At 30.5% G+C, this 21,142-nt stretch overlaps 2 protein-coding genes across 2 annotated transcripts in view; both read right to left on the reverse strand.

The window, feature by feature from the left end:
* LOC132979652 (E3 ubiquitin-protein ligase RNF31-like) overlaps positions 1 to 929 on the reverse strand; it is a 38,067-nt gene extending 37,138 nt beyond the window's left edge. Inside the window, exons 1-2 of the mRNA XM_061045550.1 lie at positions 780 to 929; positions 496 to 683 (exon numbers count right to left, since the gene is read on the reverse strand). Of these exons, the coding sequence (XP_060901533.1) occupies positions 496 to 654 (159 nt within the window). The 5' untranslated portion in view covers positions 655 to 683; positions 780 to 929. The remainder of the gene's footprint in view (positions 1 to 495; positions 684 to 779) is intronic.
* Positions 930 to 1,122: 193 nt separating this feature from the next.
* The window catches only part of LOC132979657 (ubiquitin-conjugating enzyme E2 variant 3-like), a 138,264-nt gene continuing 118,244 nt past the window's right edge, over positions 1,123 to 21,142 (reverse strand). Inside the window, exons 3-7 of the mRNA XM_061045558.1 lie at positions 19,203 to 19,293; positions 12,852 to 12,917; positions 12,589 to 12,755; positions 2,643 to 2,773; positions 1,123 to 1,288 (exon numbers count right to left, since the gene is read on the reverse strand). Of these exons, the coding sequence (XP_060901541.1) occupies positions 1,138 to 1,288; positions 2,643 to 2,773; positions 12,589 to 12,755; positions 12,852 to 12,917; positions 19,203 to 19,293 (606 nt within the window). The 3' untranslated portion in view covers positions 1,123 to 1,137. The remainder of the gene's footprint in view (positions 1,289 to 2,642; positions 2,774 to 12,588; positions 12,756 to 12,851; positions 12,918 to 19,202; positions 19,294 to 21,142) is intronic.

Below are 21,142 nucleotides of genomic sequence, written 5' to 3' on the forward strand. Positions count from 1 at the left end.
TAGACTGAGTCACCTGTAGAGTGACTCACATGTAGACTGACTCACATGTAGACTGACTAACATGTAGACTGAGTCACCTGTAGACTGACTCACCTGTAGACTGACTAACATGTAGACTGAGTCACCTGTAGACTGACTCACCTGTAGACTGACTAACATGTAGACTGAGTCACCTGTAGACTGACTAACATGTAGACTGAGTCACCTGTAGACTGACTCACCTGTAGACTGACTACAGGTGAGTCTGTCTACATGTTAGTACATGAGTCACCTGTAGACTGACTCACATGTAGAATGAGTCACCTGTAGACTGGCTCACCTGTAGACTGGCTCACCTGTAGACTGGCTCACTTGTAGAATGAGTCACCTGTAGACTGAGTCAGCTGTAGGCTGACTCACCTGTAGACTGAGTCACCTGTAGACTCAGTCACCTGTAGGCTGGCTCACCTGTAGACTGAGTCACCTGTAGACTGACTCATGTGTAGACCAGCTCACCTGTATGTGGTCTGGTTGTAGGCTCTGATTGGGTCCAGATGCTGGTCCTGACACCTGGTCTTGGTCTGCAGTGAGTCTGTGAGCTCCTGATTGGATAGTCCTCACAGGTGAGTCACTGAGCCGCTCCCTTACGGACTCCAGTCTCAGAGCTCCCATCATCCCACTGAGAGGGTCCACAGGGGGGACACCTGCAGACCAGAACCACATGTTACCTGTTTCTGATCCTGGTATCTAAATCTGTACACTGTGTCACATGACCCTGTCCTGTGACATCATCAGCTCACCTGAAGAGGGGGAGGGGATTATGAAGGGGTTGTTGGTAGATTGAGGAGGAGCACTGAAGTCAATGCCTAGCAGCTCCTCAGTGTACGACCTCCTCACTCTCACCTCCCTGCTTTGCTCCCATTGGCCTACTGCAACAGGGGGGGGGGGGCTTCATCAAACACCCAAGCCTGATAACCACAGACTGTCAATAAACACGGACAAAGCCTGAATGACGTCACTCAACGGTTACTGAATAGGACATCGCTGATGGCGATCGCCATTTTGAAAATGCTGAACAGACAAAGAGGCGGGGCTTAAGCCTCCCGACAAACAACACCCACCTGTCAGTCAGACCAGCACGCCTCATTATATGAATAACTATCCTACTCTTATACTGTTTGAAATCAAAAAATGATTTGTTCTATTGACCTCATGTTTCCACACAGGGACAGTTAGCTCCTGAGCCACAGGAAGTTTACCTCTCAGTCCAGAGGAGGAGGAGGAGGAGGAGGAGGAGCAGTGGTGAAGGCTGCAGGACAAAACAAAATGAAGGAATAGAAATTACCTTTTACAAGAGACAAAAATATAAGTTTGAAAACTTAAAAACATTTGAAAGCTTTTAATGACAAGACATATAAAGATTGATTGACTGACTGACTGACTGACTGGTTGATTGACTGATTAACCGACTGATTGATTGGTTGACTGATTGACTGACCGACTGATTGATTGACTGACTAACTGACTGATTGACTGACTGATTAACCGACTGATTGATTGGTTGATTGACTGACTGACTGATTGGTTGACTGACTGATTGTTTCACTGATTGGTTGACTGACTGATTGATTGACTGACTGATTGACTGACTGACTGATTGATTGACTGATTGATTGGTTGATTGATTGACTGATTGATTAGTTGCCCTGATTGATTGGCTGACTGATTGATTTGTTGATTGACTGACTGACTGATTGATTGACTGACTGACTGACTGATTGGTTGATTGATTGACTGACTGACTGATTGACTGGTTGCCCTGATTGATTGGCTGACTGATTGATTTGTTGATTGACTGACTGATTAGTTGCCCTGATTGATTGGCTGACTGATTGATTGATGGATTTGTTGATTGACTGAATGATTGACTGATTGGTTGATTGATTGACTGATTGATTAGTTGCCCTGATTGATTGGCTGACTGATTGATTGGTTGATTTGTTGATTGATTGACTGATTAACTGATTGATTGACTGATTGGTTGACTGATTGATTGACTGATTGATTGACTGATTGATTGACTGATTGATTGACTGATTGGTTGACTGACTGATTGATTGACTGACTGATTGGTTGATTGACTGACTGATTGGTTGATTGATTGACTGACTGATTAATTGATTGACTGACTGATTGACTGATTGATTGATTGACTGACTGATTAATTGATTGACTGACTGATTGACTGACTGATTGATTGATGGATTTGTTGATTGACTGACTGATTGACTGATTGGTTGATTGATTGACTGATTGATTAGTTGCCCTGATTGATTGGCTGACTGATTGATTGGTTGATTTGTTGATTGATTGACTGATTAACTGATTGATTGACTGATTGGTTGACTGATTGATTAACTGATTGATTAACTGATTGATTGACTGATTGATTGACTGACTGATTAATTGACTGACTGATTGATTGATTGATTGACTGACTGATTGGTTGATTGACTGACTGATTGGTTGATTGATTGATTGATTGATTGACTGACTGGTTGATTAATATGAAGTGCTTTGTGCAGTATGTGTGAGGTACCAGACTGAGACATTAAAAATAGTGACAGGAATGATCACTATTACAGATGATGAACAGCACTCACCTTCCAGCAGACTGGGCCACCTGCACACCTGCAGGGGGCGGGACTGGCACAGGATTTCTGGCATAAAGAGGTGTGTCCTTCTGGAACGCCCGCTTCATCTCTGACACAAGCAGTGACAGGGTGGACACACCCTGACAGGAAGTGACATATACAACATGATCAATACCTGTGAAGTCAGGTGATTAACCACATCCACAGCAGACGTTATCCTGACTGATGACACACATCAAGCCTCCTGATTGGCTATCGTAATAAAAACCCTGTGAGAACTGATAATGCTAAGCTAGCTAACCACAAATGGGTGAGACTGACGGTACTTCTCATGTCTCTTATTTTTCGTTTCCTTCGCTTGAAGTGGAAGTCGTTCTGTGCCGTCATGTTGAAGGACGACTCAGGTCGCTTATTTCAGCAGGAGCGAGGACAGGAGCGAGGAGAGGAACAAGGATCGAGGAGCGAGGAGAGGAACAAGGATCAATGAGCGAGGAGAGGAGCGAGGAGAGGAGTGAGGAAAAAAGACACTAAACGGAGCGTTGGATATTTAAACATCTGACCTGGGAGGAGTAATTCTGACAGAGTGGGAGGAGTCTGATATGGTGGGAGGAGTCTGGTCGAGTGGGAGGGGTCAGTCTGTCAGAGTGGAAGGAGTCAGTCAGAAACACGTTTTACATTCATCATGATCGTATGGATTGAAAGTGTTACGCATCCTGTTTGCTGAAATTTTGATCCTAATAAAAAATGTAAATAATCCTGAGTCATCCTCAGTGTTTATAAAATACAGAGTTCACTGTCAGATTCTCAGTAAAAACAAAACATAAATAAATCATTTCATATTAAAAATGTTTGTTTTAATCAGCAGACTGCAGGTTGTTCTTCATGTTACTGTGTGTATTTGATTCTAATTAACACTGTGTATGTGATTCTAATTAACACTGTGTATGTGATTCTAATTAACACTGTGTGGATTTGATTCTAATTAACACTGTGTGTATGTGATTCTAATTAACACTGTGTGGATTTGATTCTAATTAACACTGTGTATTTGATTCTAATTAACACTTTGTATGTGATTCTAATTAACACTGTGTGGATTTGATTCTAATTAACACTGTGTATGTGATTCTAATTAACACTGTGTATGTGATTCTAATTAACACTGTGTGGATTTGATTCTAATTAACACTGTGTGTATGTGATTCTAATTAACACTGTGTGGATTTGATTCTAATTAACACTGTGTATTTGATTCTAATTAACACTTTGTATGTGATTCTAATTAACACTGTGTGGATTTGATTCTAATTAACACTGTGTATTTGATTCTAATTAACACTGTGTATTTGATTCTAATTAACACTGTGTATTTGATTCTAATTAACACTGTGTGTATTAGATTCTAATTAACACTGTATTTATTTGATTCTAATTAACACTGTGTGTATGTGATTCTGATTAACACTGTATTTGATTCTAATTAACACTGTGTGTATGTGATTCTGATTAACACTGTGTATTTGATTCTAATTAACACTGTATTTATTTGATTCTAATTAACACTGTATTTATTTGATTCTAATTAACACTGTGTGTATGTGATTCTGATTAACACTGTGTATGTGATTCTGATTAACACTGTATTTATTTGATTCTAATTAACACTGTATTTATTTGATTCTAATTAACACTGTATGTGATTCTGATTAACACTGTGTATTTGATTCTAATTAACACTGTGTGTATTTGATTCTAATTAACACTGTATTTGATTCTAATTAACACTGTGTATGATTCTAATTAACACTGTGTATGTGATTCTAATTAACACTGTGTATGTGATTCTAATTAAAACTGTGTGTATGTGATTCTAATTAACACTGTGTATTAGATTCTAATTAACACTGTATTTGATTCTAATTAACACTGTGTGTATGTGATTCTAATTAACACTGTGTGTATGTGATTCTAATTAACACTGTATTTGATTCTAATTAACACTGTGTGTATGTGATTCTAATTAACACTGTGTATATTTGATTCTAATTAACACTGTGTATATGTGATTCTAATTAACACTGTGTATATTTGATTCTAATTAACACTGTGTATTTGATTCTAATTAACACTGTGTATATTTGATTCTAATTAACACTGTATTTGATTCTAATTAACACTGTGTATATTTGATTCTAATTAACACTGTGTATATGTGATTCTAATTAACACTGTGTATATTTGATTCTAATTAACACTGTGTATTTGATTCTAATTAACACTGTGTATATTTGATTCTAATTAACACTGTATTTGATTCTAATTAACACTGTGTATATTTGATTCTAATTAACACTGTGTATATGTGATTCTAATTAACACTGTGTATATTTGATTCTAATTAACACTGTGTATTTGATTCTAATTAACACTGTGTATATTTGATTCTAATTAACACTGTGTATATGTGATTCTAATTAACACTGTGTATATGTGATTCTAATTAACACTGTGTATATGTGATTCTAATTAACACTGTGTATATTTGATTCTAATTAACACTGTGTATATTTGATTCTAATTAACACTGTGTATTTGATTCTGATTAACACTGTGTATTTGATTGTGATTAACACTGTGTATTTGATTCTAATTAACACTGTGTATATGTGATTCTAATTAACACTGTGTATATTTGATTCTAATTAACACTGTGTATTTGATTGTGATTAACACTGTGTATTTGATTCTAATTAACACTGTGTATTTGATTCTAATTAACACTGTGTATTTGATTCTAATTAACACTGTGTATTTGATTCTAATTAACACTGTGTATTTGATTGTGATTAACACTGTGTATGTGATTCTAATTAACACTGTGTATTTGATTCTGATTAACACTGTGTATTTGATTCTAATTAACACTGTGTATTTGATTCTAATTAACACTGTGTATATGTGATTCTAATTAACACTGTGTATATTTGATTCTAATTAACACTGTGTGTATTTGATTCTAATTAACACTGTGTATATTTGATTCTAATTAACACTGTGTATATGTGATTCTAATTAACACTGTGTATATTTGATTCTAATTAACACTGTGTATTTGATTCTGATTAACACTGTGTGTATGTGATTCTAATTAACACTGTGTATTTGATTCTGATTAACACTGTGTATTTGATTCTGATTAACACTGTGTATTTGATTCTAATTAACACTGTATTTGATTCTGATTAACACTGTGTATGTGATTCTGATTAACACTGTGTATTTGATTCTAATTAACACTGTATGTGATTCTGATTAACACTGTGTATTTGATTCTAATTAACACTGTATTTATTTGATTCTAATTAACACTGTATTTATTTGATTCTAATTAACACTGTATGTGATTCTGATTAACACTGTGTATTTGATTCTAATTAACACTGTGTGTATTTGATTCTAATTAACACTGTATTTGATTCTAATTAACACTGTGTATGTGATTCTAATTAACACTGTATTTGATTCTAATTAACACTGTGTGTATGTGATTCTAATTAACAATGTGTATGTGATTCTAATTAAAACTGTGTGTATGTGATTCTAATTAACACTGTGTATTAGATTCTAATTAACACTGTATTTGATTCTAATTAACACTGTGTGTATGTGATTCTAATTAACACTGTGTGTATGTGATTCTAATTAACACTGTATTTGATTCTAATTAACACTGTGTGTATGTGATTCTAATTAACACTGTGTATATTTGATTCTAATTAACACTGTGTATATTTGATTCTAATTAACACTGTGTATTTGATTCTAATTAACACTGTGTATATTTGATTCTAATTAACACTGTATTTGATTCTAATTAACACTGTGTATATTTGATTCTAATTAACACTGTGTATATGTGATTCTAATTAACACTGTGTATATTTGATTCTAATTAACACTGTGTATTTGATTCTAATTAACACTGTGTATATTTGATTCTAATTAACACTGTATTTGATTCTAATTAACACTGTGTATATTTGATTCTAATTAACACTGTGTATATGTGATTCTAATTAACACTGTGTATATTTGATTCTAATTAACACTGTGTATATTTGATTCTAATTAACACTGTGTATATGTGATTCTAATTAACACTGTGTATATGTGATTCTAATTAACACTGTGTATATGTGATTCTAATTAACACTGTGTATATTTGATTCTAATTAACACTGTGTATTTGATTCTAATTAACACTGTGTATATTTGATTCTAATTAACACTGTGTATATGTGATTCTAATTAACACTGTGTATATGTGATTCTAATTAACACTGTGTATTTGATTCTGATTAACACTGTGTATTTGATTCTAATTAACACTGTGTATTTGATTCTAATTAACACTGTGTATATGTGATTCTAATTAACACTGTGTATTTGATTCTGATTAACACTGTGTATTTGATTCTGATTAACACTGTGTATTTGATTCTAATTAACACTGTATTTGATTCTGATTAACACTGTGTATGTGATTCTGATTAACACTGTGTATTTGATTCTAATTAACACTGTATGTGATTCTGATTAACACTGTGTATTTGATTCTAATTAACACTGTATTTATTTGATTCTAATTAACACTGTATTTATTTGATTCTAATTAACACTGTATGTGATTCTGATTAACACTGTGTATTTGATTCTAATTAACACTGTGTGTATTTGATTCTAATTAACACTGTATTTGATTCTAATTAACACTGTGTATGTGATTCTAATTAACACTGTATTTGATTCTAATTAACACTGTGTGTATGTGATTCTAATTAACACTGTGTATGTGATTCTAATTAAAACTGTGTGTATGTGATTCTAATTAACACTGTGTATTAGATTCTAATTAACACTGTATTTGATTCTAATTAACACTGTGTGTATGTGATTCTAATTAACACTGTGTGTATGTGATTCTAATTAACACTGTATTTGATTCTAATTAACACTGTGTGTATGTGATTCTAATTAACACTGTGTATATTTGATTCTAATTAACACTGTGTATATGTGATTCTAATTAACACTGTGTATATTTGATTCTAATTAACACTGTGTATTTGATTCTAATTAACACTGTGTATATTTGATTCTAATTAACACTGTATTTGATTCTAATTAACACTGTGTATATTTGATTCTAATTAACACTGTGTATATGTGATTCTAATTAACACTGTGTATATTTGATTCTAATTAACACTGTGTATTTGATTCTAATTAACACTGTGTATATTTGATTCTAATTAACACTGTATTTGATTCTAATTAACACTGTGTATATTTGATTCTAATTAACACTGTGTATATGTGATTCTAATTAACACTGTGTATATTTGATTCTAATTAACACTGTGTATATTTGATTCTAATTAACACTGTGTATATGTGATTCTAATTAACACTGTGTATATGTGATTCTAATTAACACTGTGTATATGTGATTCTAATTAACACTGTGTATATTTGATTCTAATTAACACTGTGTATTTGATTCTAATTAACACTGTGTATATTTGATTCTAATTAACACTGTGTATATGTGATTCTAATTAACACTGTGTATATGTGATTCTAATTAACACTGTGTATATGTGATTCTAATTAACACTGTGTATATTTGATTCTAATTAACACTGTGTATATTTGATTCTAATTAACACTGTGTATTTGATTGTGATTAACACTGTGTATTTGATTCTAATTAACACTGTGTATATGTGATTCTAATTAACACTGTGTATATTTGATTCTAATTAACACTGTGTATTTGATTGTGATTAACACTGTGTATTTGATTCTAATTAACACTGTGTATTTGATTCTAATTAACACTGTGTATTTGATTCTAATTAACACTGTTTATTTGATTGTGATTAACACTGTGTATGTGATTCTAATTAACACTGTGTATTTGATTCTGATTAACACTGTGTATTTGATTCTAATTAACACTGTGTATTTGATTCTAATTAACACTGTGTATATGTGATTCTAATTAACACTGTGTATATTTGATTCTAATTAACACTGTGTATATTTGATTCTAATTAACACTGTGTGTATTTGATTCTAATTAACACTGTGTATATTTGATTCTAATTAACACTGTGTATATGTGATTCTAATTAACACTGTGTATATTTGATTCTAATTAACACTGTGTATTTGATTCTGATTAACACTGTGTGTATGTGATTCTAATTAACACTGTGTATTTGATTCTGATTAACACTGTGTATTTGATTCTGATTAACACTGTGTATTTGATTCTAATTAACACTGTATTTGATTCTGATTAACACTGTGTATATTTGATTCTGATTAACACTGCGTATTTGATTCTGATTAACACTGTGTATTTGATTCTGATTAACACTGTGTATATTTGATTCTAATTAACACTGTGTATTTGATTCTAATTAACACTGTGTGTATTTGATTCTAATTAACACTGTGTGTATTTGATTCTAATTAACCAGTGGCGGGCCGTGCATTTCACACCTAGGCCTTCACTGGTGTCCTACATGAACTAATCCACCTCTTAATGCCATCATTATGACTACGACTATGACCACGGCTATAGAAACCATCAATATTACACAGAAATGCAGTATAACAGGGCGTTGCATCACAGAAAGGTATCTCATGTAGCAAGAAAGAATGTCATTACTAAAGCAAGAAACCCAATTAGGACAATTCAACAAGTCTCTTTTCACTGTAGCCACAGCTGCCATACATACATCATCTCTAGCAGGAACATCAATATTAACCTAATTAAATGACAAAAATATTAAAACGTTTAAATAAAATGCATTACTCACCAAAACTACTGATTATTTGTAAGCAAAGTCCATCCTCCTTTCTTTCCTCAAGAAGAGTTCGATTACTCTGTTGTACAGTTTATCTGTGCGTTTCAGTTCCAACAATAAGTCCCTTTCTATCGCCATGGAGGCTAATGCTGAAAGTCTAGTCTGTCCAGTCGTGTTTCTGGAGTAAGTTTTTATTCGCTTCAGGGCGGAGAATGTCCGCTCGACAGAAGCAGTGGACACCGGGATGGTCACCGCCAAACATGCCAATGTGTACAGCTGCGCCATGCTCTCACCCAGACTTTTGTTCTGAAGGAAATCAAGGAGATCAGCGGGACTTTTCCCTTCAAAATCAGTCATGGCATACATTACAGTCAGTTCTGTTTTCAGCCGGGACAGATCGAACAGTGTTCCGTGACTCTGCGTTAAGCTGGAGAAGGCTGTGTGCGGGAATTTTTTCCGGTATGTCTTGAACTGCTGGGGGTCGAGGAGGGACAGAAACATCAATTGTTCGTGGTCTTGAAATCTATTCCGTATCTGGCAAATAATGTTGTCCAGAACGTTGCTGTGGAGTTGGTGGTAGTGTGCGCGAACGTCTCCTTTTGCCGGGCCCCTCCGTGCGCTCGGAGCGCTTGAGATGCGCGCAGTGGCCTCGTAGATCTCATCAAACCGGCGCCTCTCTCGCTCAATGGTGTCACAAAACTCCTTCACCCTTGCCAGACAGAATTGTACATCCAATGTTTTGCTCTGAAGTATTGCAAAAAGCACATCTGAATGCTCAAAAATGCCATTAAATGTGTGAAGCAAAAAACAAAACTCAAAATCATCCAGACGTGCATTAAATCCATCAGCAGAACGCAAAGAGTCCTCGTCGTACTCATCGTGATTTTCCAGTATGTGGTCAAACAGCTCCTTTAGGGCATCTCTCTTCTCAAACACTGTGCTGACCAATCTCGATGTGTATTGCCACCGCGTTGGTGCCACACGAGGAAGACGCCGCTGGCAAATATCATCCAGTAGTTGCGTGCGCTTAGGGGATCTGGAGAAAAATGCAGCCAGGCCATTGAGGTGGGCAAAAAAGATCTTGCATTCTTTCAGCTTTGAGGCCCCTTGAGTCAGTACCAGATTCAGTCGATGTGCATGGCAGTGTATGAATAAGGCAATAGGAGCCCTCTCCTTAACTTTAGCCTGCACCCCATTTAATCCAGATGACATGACCGCTGCGCCATCGTAACACTGTGCCACAACTTTATCCAGACATTCATATTCCTCCAGGAAACTGACAATAAGAGCAGCAATGTCATCGGCCCGCTTGCCACTAGTTACATCTTCAAAACTGACAAACCGCTCCTTGACACCTGAGTCCGTCACATAACGCAGGACCAGTGCGAGCTGCGCTGCATTACTCGCGTCTGTTGTCTCGTCCACCATAACAGCGACAAACGGTGCTTGATTAATCTCCCTTTTTATCTCTTCTCCCATCACTTCACCAATAGCACTAATCAGGTCATTTTGTATTTTGCCTGATGTCCCACAAAACACTTTATTAGTGGTCAGGTGGTAATGCAAGTCCGTGTTGTTTTCAGCAAGGAAAGAAAGAAGCTCCAAATAGTTGCCTCTATTGGTGGATCCCGCGCTTTCATCGTGTCCTCTAAATGAAAGTTCCTGTCTACCCAAAAATATGACACAATCTATCAGTCTTTTCAAGATTTCCCTATTTTTCTTCACCTTTTCGTTGTGGAGCTCCGTTTCCCTGCGCACTTGTTCGTTGAGCTGTAGATCCACTCGGGTTTCCCCAAAAGTTTTCAAAAGCACCGTTGCTTGTAAGTGTCCGGCCGTGCTTTGGTGTCTCCCTGCTGCCTTGGTTAGACAACTCAAGTTTGCAAACCCACTGTGGCTCCAAACACCAAGTCGATCAGTTGCAAATAACAGACATTCCCAGCAATACAATTTGCAGTGATCCTCGGAGGCTGTGAGCCAAGGGTACCGCTCGTAGTTGCTGACTTGAAAGTGGCGGACAAACCCTTTTCCCGGCTGGGACAGACTTGCTAGCTTCGGAGTCTGCCGACCGTTCTTCACAATGTCCAGTTTTTCTGGAAAAGTCCGTCTTGAAAATGGTTTTGTGAGCATAAGTGCGACCAAATCAATTTCTTCTCCTCCGTCAGCCATTGTGGGTTGTTAAAAAAGCTATGAAATCCACTCGCAAAATATTTTAGTTCGTGCCGCTAGCTATAGATGCTTTGTTGGCTCTGACTAGTATTTCTCTAACCATCCAATCAAAGGACGTGAAAATGCCGCCGTCACTGGACGCCTGCTAGATGGCCTCGGTGTTGCCAACTCGAAATCTGATTGGTTAAAGTAACAGCGTCATTGCCACTGACTTTAAACTACAGACGCCAGCACTATCAATTCTGAAGGCGTCAAGGCAGATTTTTGACCCTGGCAACAAATGATGGCTGAAATATGATTGGATAAAAGCTCTAACATAAACATACACTAGTGGAAGCAGCGCAACCAAGAGAAAAGCTATGAAATGAAGAGAAAGACTATTGGAAATAATTTAATACATATTCATGGAAAAAATATATTAAAACATAAGTCAGTGATTCTGTCTGATAGTGTTTAGGCCAGCAGAGAAGGCCTTGCTGGCCCTGACAGCCCACCACTGTAATTAACACTGTGTATATTTGATTCTAATTAACACTGTGTATATTTGATTCTAATTAACACTGTGTATATTTGATTCTAATTAACACTGTGTGTATTTGATTCTAATTAACACTGTGTATATTTGATTCTAATTAACACTGTGTGTATTTGATTCTAATTAACACTGTGTATTTGTGAAAACATAAACAGCTGTTAAAGACGACAGATGGCTTTCCTCGTTTCCTCTCTCCTCTCGTTTCCTTGTTCCTCTCTCCTCTCTCCTCTGTTTCGTTTCCTCGTTTCCTCTCTCCTCTGTTTCATTTCCTCGTTTCCTCTCTCCTCTGTTTCGTTTCCTCATTCCTCTGGTTGGACGGACTAAGACGCTAGTGGAGGAAGGAAGTGAAGGAAACGTGGAGCATGCTCAGACTTACATAAGTCCAGTTCCTCAGTCCGTCCAGGCTGATGTTTCCCGAGGCGTCGACGCTTGGACAGGCGGGGTTGATCACCATGGTAACAGAGGGACAGACGTAGCAGCGAGGTCGGGACAGGGGGTGAGTCTCATGGAGCCAGATGCACACTGGGATATTATAAACACTTCCTGTTGATGAACAGGAGAAACAGCACTCTGTTAGTGAGACTTCACATACAGGATAACAAACCACCGGGGGGGGGGAGATAGAGGGGGAGACGTGACCTTCAAAGTGAACAGGAAGTGTCCCAGCCAGGTACAGCAACCTCTTCTTCTCTTTGTTTGGAAAACCTGTCAATCAAAATATAATGATCTATATATTAATATATAAACTAACAGTCTATATAATGATCTATATATTAATATATAAACTAACAGTCTATATAATGATCTATATATTAATATATAAACTAACAGTCTATATAATGATCTATATATTAATATATAAACTAACAGACTATAATGATATATATATTAATCTATAAACTAACAGTCTATATAATGATCTATATATTAATATATAAACTAACAGACTATATAATGATATATATTAATATATAAACTAACAGACTATATAATGATATATATATTAATATATAAACTAACAGTCTATATAATGATATATATTAATATATAAACTAACAGTCTATATAATGATATATATATTAATATATAAACTAACAGACTATAATGATATATATATTAATATATAAACTAACAGTCTATATAATGATATATATTAATATATAAACTAACAGTCTATATAATGATATATATTAATATATAAACTAACAGTCTATATAATGATATATATATTAATATATAAACTAACAGACTATATAATGATCTATATATTAATATATAAACTAACAGACTATAATGATATATATATTAATATATAAACTAACAGTCTATATAATGATATATATTAATATATAAACTAACAGACTATATAATGATCTATGTATTAATATATAAACTAACAGACTATAATGATATATATATATTAATATATAAACTAACAGACTATATAATGATATATATATTAATATATAAACTAACAGACTATAATGATATATATTAATATATAAACTAACAGTCTATATAATGATATATATTAATATATAAACTAACAGTCTATATAATGATCTATATATTAATATATAAACTAACAGACTATAATGATATATATATTAATATATAAACTAACAGTCTATATAATGATATATATATTAATATATAAACTAACAGACTATATAATGATATATATATTAATATATAAACTAACAGACTATATAATGATCTATATATTAATATATAAACTAACAGTCTATATAATGATATATATTAATATATAAACTAACAGACTATAATGATATATATATTAATATATAAACTAACAGTCTATATAATGATCTATATATTAATATATAAACTAACAGACTATAATGATATATATATTAATATATAAACTAACAGTCTATATAATGATATATATATTAATATATAAACTAACAGACTATAATGATATATATTAATATATAAACTAACAGTCTATATAATGATATATATTAATATATAAACTAACAGTCTATATAATGATATATATTAATATATAAACTAACAGTCTATATAATGATATATATATTAATATATAAACTAACAGACTATATAATGATCTATATATTAATATATAAACTAACAGACTATAATGATATATATATTAATATATAAACTAACAGTCTATATAATGATATATATTAATATATAAACTAACAGTCTATATAATGATCTATATATTAATATATAAACTAACAGACTATAATGATATATATATATTAATATATAAACTAACAGACTATATAATGATATATATATTAATATATAAACTAACAGACTATAATGATATATATTAATATATAAACTAACAGTCTATGTAATGATATATATTAATATATAAACTAACAGTCTATATAATGATCTATATATTAATATATAAACTAACAGACTATAATGATATATATATTAATATATAAACTAACAGACTATATAATGATATATATATTAATATATAAACTAACAGACTATATGATATATATATTAATATATAAACTAACAGACTATATAATGATATATATATTAATATATAAACTAACAGACTATATAATGATATATATTAATATATAAACTAACAGACTATAATGATATATATATTAATATATAAACTAACAGTCTATATAATGATCTATATATTAATATATAAACTAACAGACTATAATGATATATATAAACTAACAGTCTATATAATGATATATATATTAATATATAAACTAACAGTCTATATAATGATATATATTAATATATAAACTAACAGTCTATATAATGATATATATTAATATATAAATTAACAGTCTATATAATGATATATATATTAATATATAAACTAACAGACTATAATGATATATATATTAATATATAAACTAACAGTCTATATAATGATATATATATTAATATATAAACTAACAGACTATATAATGATATATATATTAATATATAAACTAACAGACTATATAATGATATATATATTAATATATAAACTAACAGACTATATAATGATATATATTAATATATAAACTAACAGACTATAATGATATATATATTAATATATAAACTAACAGTCTATATAATGATCTATATATTAATATATAAACTAACAGACTATAATGATATATATATTAATATATAAACTAACAGTCTATATAATGATATATATATTAATATATAAACTAACAGTCTATATAATGATATATATTAATATATAAACTAACAGTCTATATAATGATATATATATTAATATATAAACTAACAGACTATAATGATATATATATTAATATATAAACTAACAGTCTATATAATGATCTATATATTAATATATAAACTAACAGACTATAATGATATATATATTAATATATAAACTAACAGTCTATATAATGATATATATATTAATATATAAACTAACAGACTATAATGATATATATTAATATATAAACTAACAGTCTATATAATGATCTATATATTAATATATAAACTAACAGACTATAATGATATATATATTAATATATAAACTAACAGTCTATATAATGATATATATATTAATATATAAACTAACAGTCTATATAATGATATATATTAATATATAAACTAACAGTCTATATAATGATATATATTAATATATAAATTAACAGTCTATATAATGATATATATATTAATATATAAACTAACAGACTATAATGATATATATATTAATATATAAACTAACAGTCTATATAATGATATATATATTAATATATAAACTAACAGACTATATAATGATATATATATTAATATATAAACTAACAGACTATATAATGATATATATATTAATATATAAACTAACAGACTATATAATGATATATATTAATATATAAACTAACAGACTATAATGATATATATATTAATATATAAACTAACAGTCTATATAATGATCTATATATTAATATATAAACTAACAGACTATAATGATATATATATTAATATATAAACTAACAGTCTATATAATGATATATATATTAATATATAAACTAACAGTCTATATAATGATATATATTAATATATAAACTAACAGTCTATATAATGATATATATATTAATATATAAACTAACAGACTATAATGATATATATATTAATATATAAACTAACAGTCTATATAATGATCTATATATTAATATATAAACTAACAGACTATAATGATATATATATTAATATATAAACTAACAGTCTATATAATGATATATATATTAATATATAAACTAACAGACTATAATGATATATATTAATATATAAACTAACAGTCTATATAATGATCTATATATTAATATATAAACTAACAGACTATAATGATATATATATTAATATATAAACTAACAGTCTATATAATGATATATATATTAATATATAAACTAACAGACTATAATGATATATATATTAATATATAAACTAACAGTCTATATAATGATCTATATATTAATATATAAACTAACAGACTATAATGATATATATTAATATATAAACTAACAGTCTATATAATGATATATATTAATATATAAACTAACAGACTATATAATGATATATATTAATATATAAACTAACAGTGTATATAATGATATATATTAATATAGAAACTAACAGACTATAATGATATATATTAATATAGAAACTAACAGACTATAATGATATATTAATATATAAACTAACAGTCTATAATGATATATATATTAATATATAAACTAACAGTCTATATAATGATATATATATTAATATATAAACTAACAGACTATATAATGATATATATTAATATATAAACTAACAGACTATATAATGATATATATATTAATATATAAACTAACAGTGTATATAATGATATATATTAATATAGAAACTAACAGACTATAATGATATATATTAATATAGAAACTAACAGACTATAATGATATATTAATATATAAACTAACAGTCTATAATGATATATATATTAATATATAAACTAACAGTCTATATAATGATATATATATTAATATATAAACTAACAGTCTATATAATGATATATATTAATATATAAACTAACAGACTATATAATGATATATATTAATATATAAACTAACAGTGTATATAATGATATATATTAATATAGAAACTAACAGACTATAATGATATATATTAATATAGAAACTAACAGACTATAATGATATATTAATATATAAACTAACAGTCTATAATGATATATATATTAATATATAAACTAACAGTCTATATAATGATATATATATTAATATATAAACTAACAGACTATATAATGATATATATTAATATATAAACTAACAGACTATATAATGATATATATATTAATATATAAACTAACAGACTATATAATGATATATATATTAATATATAAACTAACAGTCTATATAATGATATATATTAATATATAAACTAACAGACTATATAATGATATATTAATATATAAACTAACAGACTATATAATGATATATATATTAATATATAAACTAACAGTCTATATAATGATATATATTAATATATAAACTAACAGACTATATAATGATATATATATTAATATAGAAACTAACAGTCTATATAATGATATATATTAATATATAAACTAACAGACTATAATGATATATATATTAATATATAAACTAACAGTCTATATAATGATATATATATTAATATATAAACTAACAGACTATATAATGATATATTAATATATAAACTAACAGACTATATAATGATATATATATTAATATATAAACTAACAGTCTATATAATGATATATATTAATATATAAACTAACAGACTAACAGTCTATATAATGATATATATATTAATATATAAACTAACAGACTATATAATGATATATATTAATATATAAACTAACAGACTATATAATGATATATATATTAATATATAAACTAACAGACTATATAATGATATATATATTAATATATAAACTAACAGTCTATATAATGATATATATTAATATATAAACTAACAGACTATATAATGATATATTAATATATAAACTAACAGACTATATAATGATATATATATTAATATATAAACTAACAGACTATATAATGATATATATTAATATATAAACTAACAGACTATATAATGATATATATATTAATATATAAACTAACAGACTATATAATGATATATATATTAATATATAAACTAACAGTCTATATAATGATATATATTAATATATAAACTAACAGACTATATAATGATATATTAATATATAAACTAACAGACTATATAATGATATATATATTAATATATAAACTAACAGTCTATATAATGATATATATTAATATATAAACTAACAGACTATATAATGATATATATATTAATATATAAACTAACAGTCTATATAATGATATATATTAATATATAAACTAACAGACTATAATGATATATATATTAATATATAAACTAACAGTCTATATAATGATATATATATTAATATATAAACTAACAGACTATATAATGATATATTAATATATAAACTAACAGACTATATAATGATATATATATTAATATATAAACTAACAGTCTATATAATGATATATATTAATATATAAACTAACAGACTATAATGATATATATATTAATATATAAATTAACAGACTATAATGATATATATATTAATATATAAACTAACAGACTATATAATGATATATATATTAATATATAAACTAACAGTCTATATAATGATATATATTCATATATAAACTAACAGACTATATATTAATATATATATTAATATATAAACTAACAGTCTATATAATGATATATATTAATATATAAACTAACAGACTATATAATGATATATATTAATATATAAACTAACAGTCTATATAATGATATATATATTAATATATAAACTAACAGACTATATAATGATATATATTAATATATAAACTATTATATATTATATAATATATTTTTTAAACTTACAGTAAAAGTCGACGTAGAGACGAAGATCAGGAAAGAGAGAACGAACGCTCCGAACATCAGAGAGAGACTCAACGGGATACCTGTACTCACACTGAGGGGGGGGGGGGGGGGAGAGAGGGGGGTAGAGATTACATTAGATTTCTTTATTTACCTTCTCCAGGAGAAATCTTGGTCCTGTTTCAGAGAGCAGGTTTAGTTCAAACTCTGAATCTGTTAATCCTGAAATGAGGGGGGGGGGTAAGTCCAGCCCGTTCCAGAGAGGGAGGTAACTTTAGCTCTGAGTCAGTTACTATGGTAACTGAGTCTGTGAACCTAACCAGGGGGCTGGACTAAGAAGCAGGATTTGGGGTTACAGGTCACTTCAGGGTTAACTCTGGGTGGTTAGGTGGTTCATTTGTTACCTGGGTATATCGCCATGGTAACCTATGCTGCACACTTAACCTGCTCCAGGTTATGTTAGAGAGATCAACCTGTGGAAGTCTCCGTCCACTGACCAATCAGATGTCTTGATGGAGAGGGGGGAGGAGTCCTGTATAATAACATTATAGTCTGTAAAGTGATGAACTGAAATCATCGTTCATCCTTCAACAGAGTAAAAAAAGTGTTTTTAAGATGTTAAATGATGAATATCTTTTACTCACAAACTCAACTACAAGGTCATATGAAGCTAGCTCCACCCCTTTTCTCTAAAACTTGAGGGTTAATTATCATGACTGTTAATCACGCTCTGGTGTTAGTGGATCTGGGGCCCGTTTCTGAAAGAAGGTTTAGTTCAAACTGAGTCTGTTAATCCTGAAACTGGGGGGGGGGGGTGTCACTGAAACTCCAGAAAAGAGGGGGGTAACTCCAGAAAAGAAGGGGGGTAACCGTAACCCGTCTCCAGTCAAAGATACTCACACTTGAAGTTTCCAGACATTACTGCAACGTGTTGAAATGTATTTGATATTTCTGACTGTATCTCTACTCCTTATATGGGCATGACGCATGTCGCATGTTGTTTCTGTAGCTCCACTCCTTATATGGGCATGACGCATGTTGTTTCTGTATCTCCACTCCTTATTTGGGCATGACGCATGTTGTTTCTGTATCTCCACTCCTTATATGGGCATGTCGCGTGTTGTTTCTGTATCTCCACTCCTTATATGGGCATGTCACATGTTGTTTCTGTATCTCCACTCCTTATATGGGCATGACGCATGTCGCATGTTGTTTCTGTATCTCCACTCCTTATATGGGCATGACGCATGTTGTTTCTATAGCTCCACTCCTTATATGGGCATAACGCATGTTGTTTCTGTATCTCCAGATGGTTAAAGTAGGAGGGACTCTTTTTAGTCTCCTGTTGCCATGGTGACTCGTACAACCAGGGTGAGTGTGAGTGGAGGTGGGGGGAGCTAGCTCCACCCCTTTTCTCTAAAACTTGAGGGTTAATTATCATGACTGTTAATCACGCTCTGGTGTTAGTGGATCTGGGGCCCGTTTCTGAAAGAAGGTTTAGTTCAAACTGAGTCTGTTAATCCTGAAACTGGGGGGGGGGGGTGTCACTGAAACTCCAGAAAAGAGGGGGGTAACTCCAGAAAAGAAGGGGGGTAACCGTAACCCGTCTCCAGTCAAAGATACTCACACTTGAAGTTTCCAGACATTACTGCAACGTGTTGAAATGTATTTGATATTTCTGACTGTATCTCTACTCCTTATATGGGCATGACGCATGTCGCATGTTGTTTCTGTAGCTCCACTCCTTATATGGGCATGACGCATGTTGTTTCTGTATCTCCACTCCTTATTTGGGCATGACGCATGTTGTTTCTGTATCTCCACTCCTTATATGGGCATGTCGCGTGTTGTTTCTGTATCTCCACTCCTTATATGGGCATGTCACATGTTGTTTCTGTATCTCCACTCCTTATATGGGCATGACGCATGTCGCATGTTGTTTC

This window comes from Labrus mixtus, chromosome 8 (assembly GCF_963584025.1).
Source record: "Labrus mixtus chromosome 8, fLabMix1.1, whole genome shotgun sequence".
Classification (NCBI taxonomy): Eukaryota; Metazoa; Chordata; class Actinopteri; order Labriformes; family Labridae; genus Labrus; species Labrus mixtus.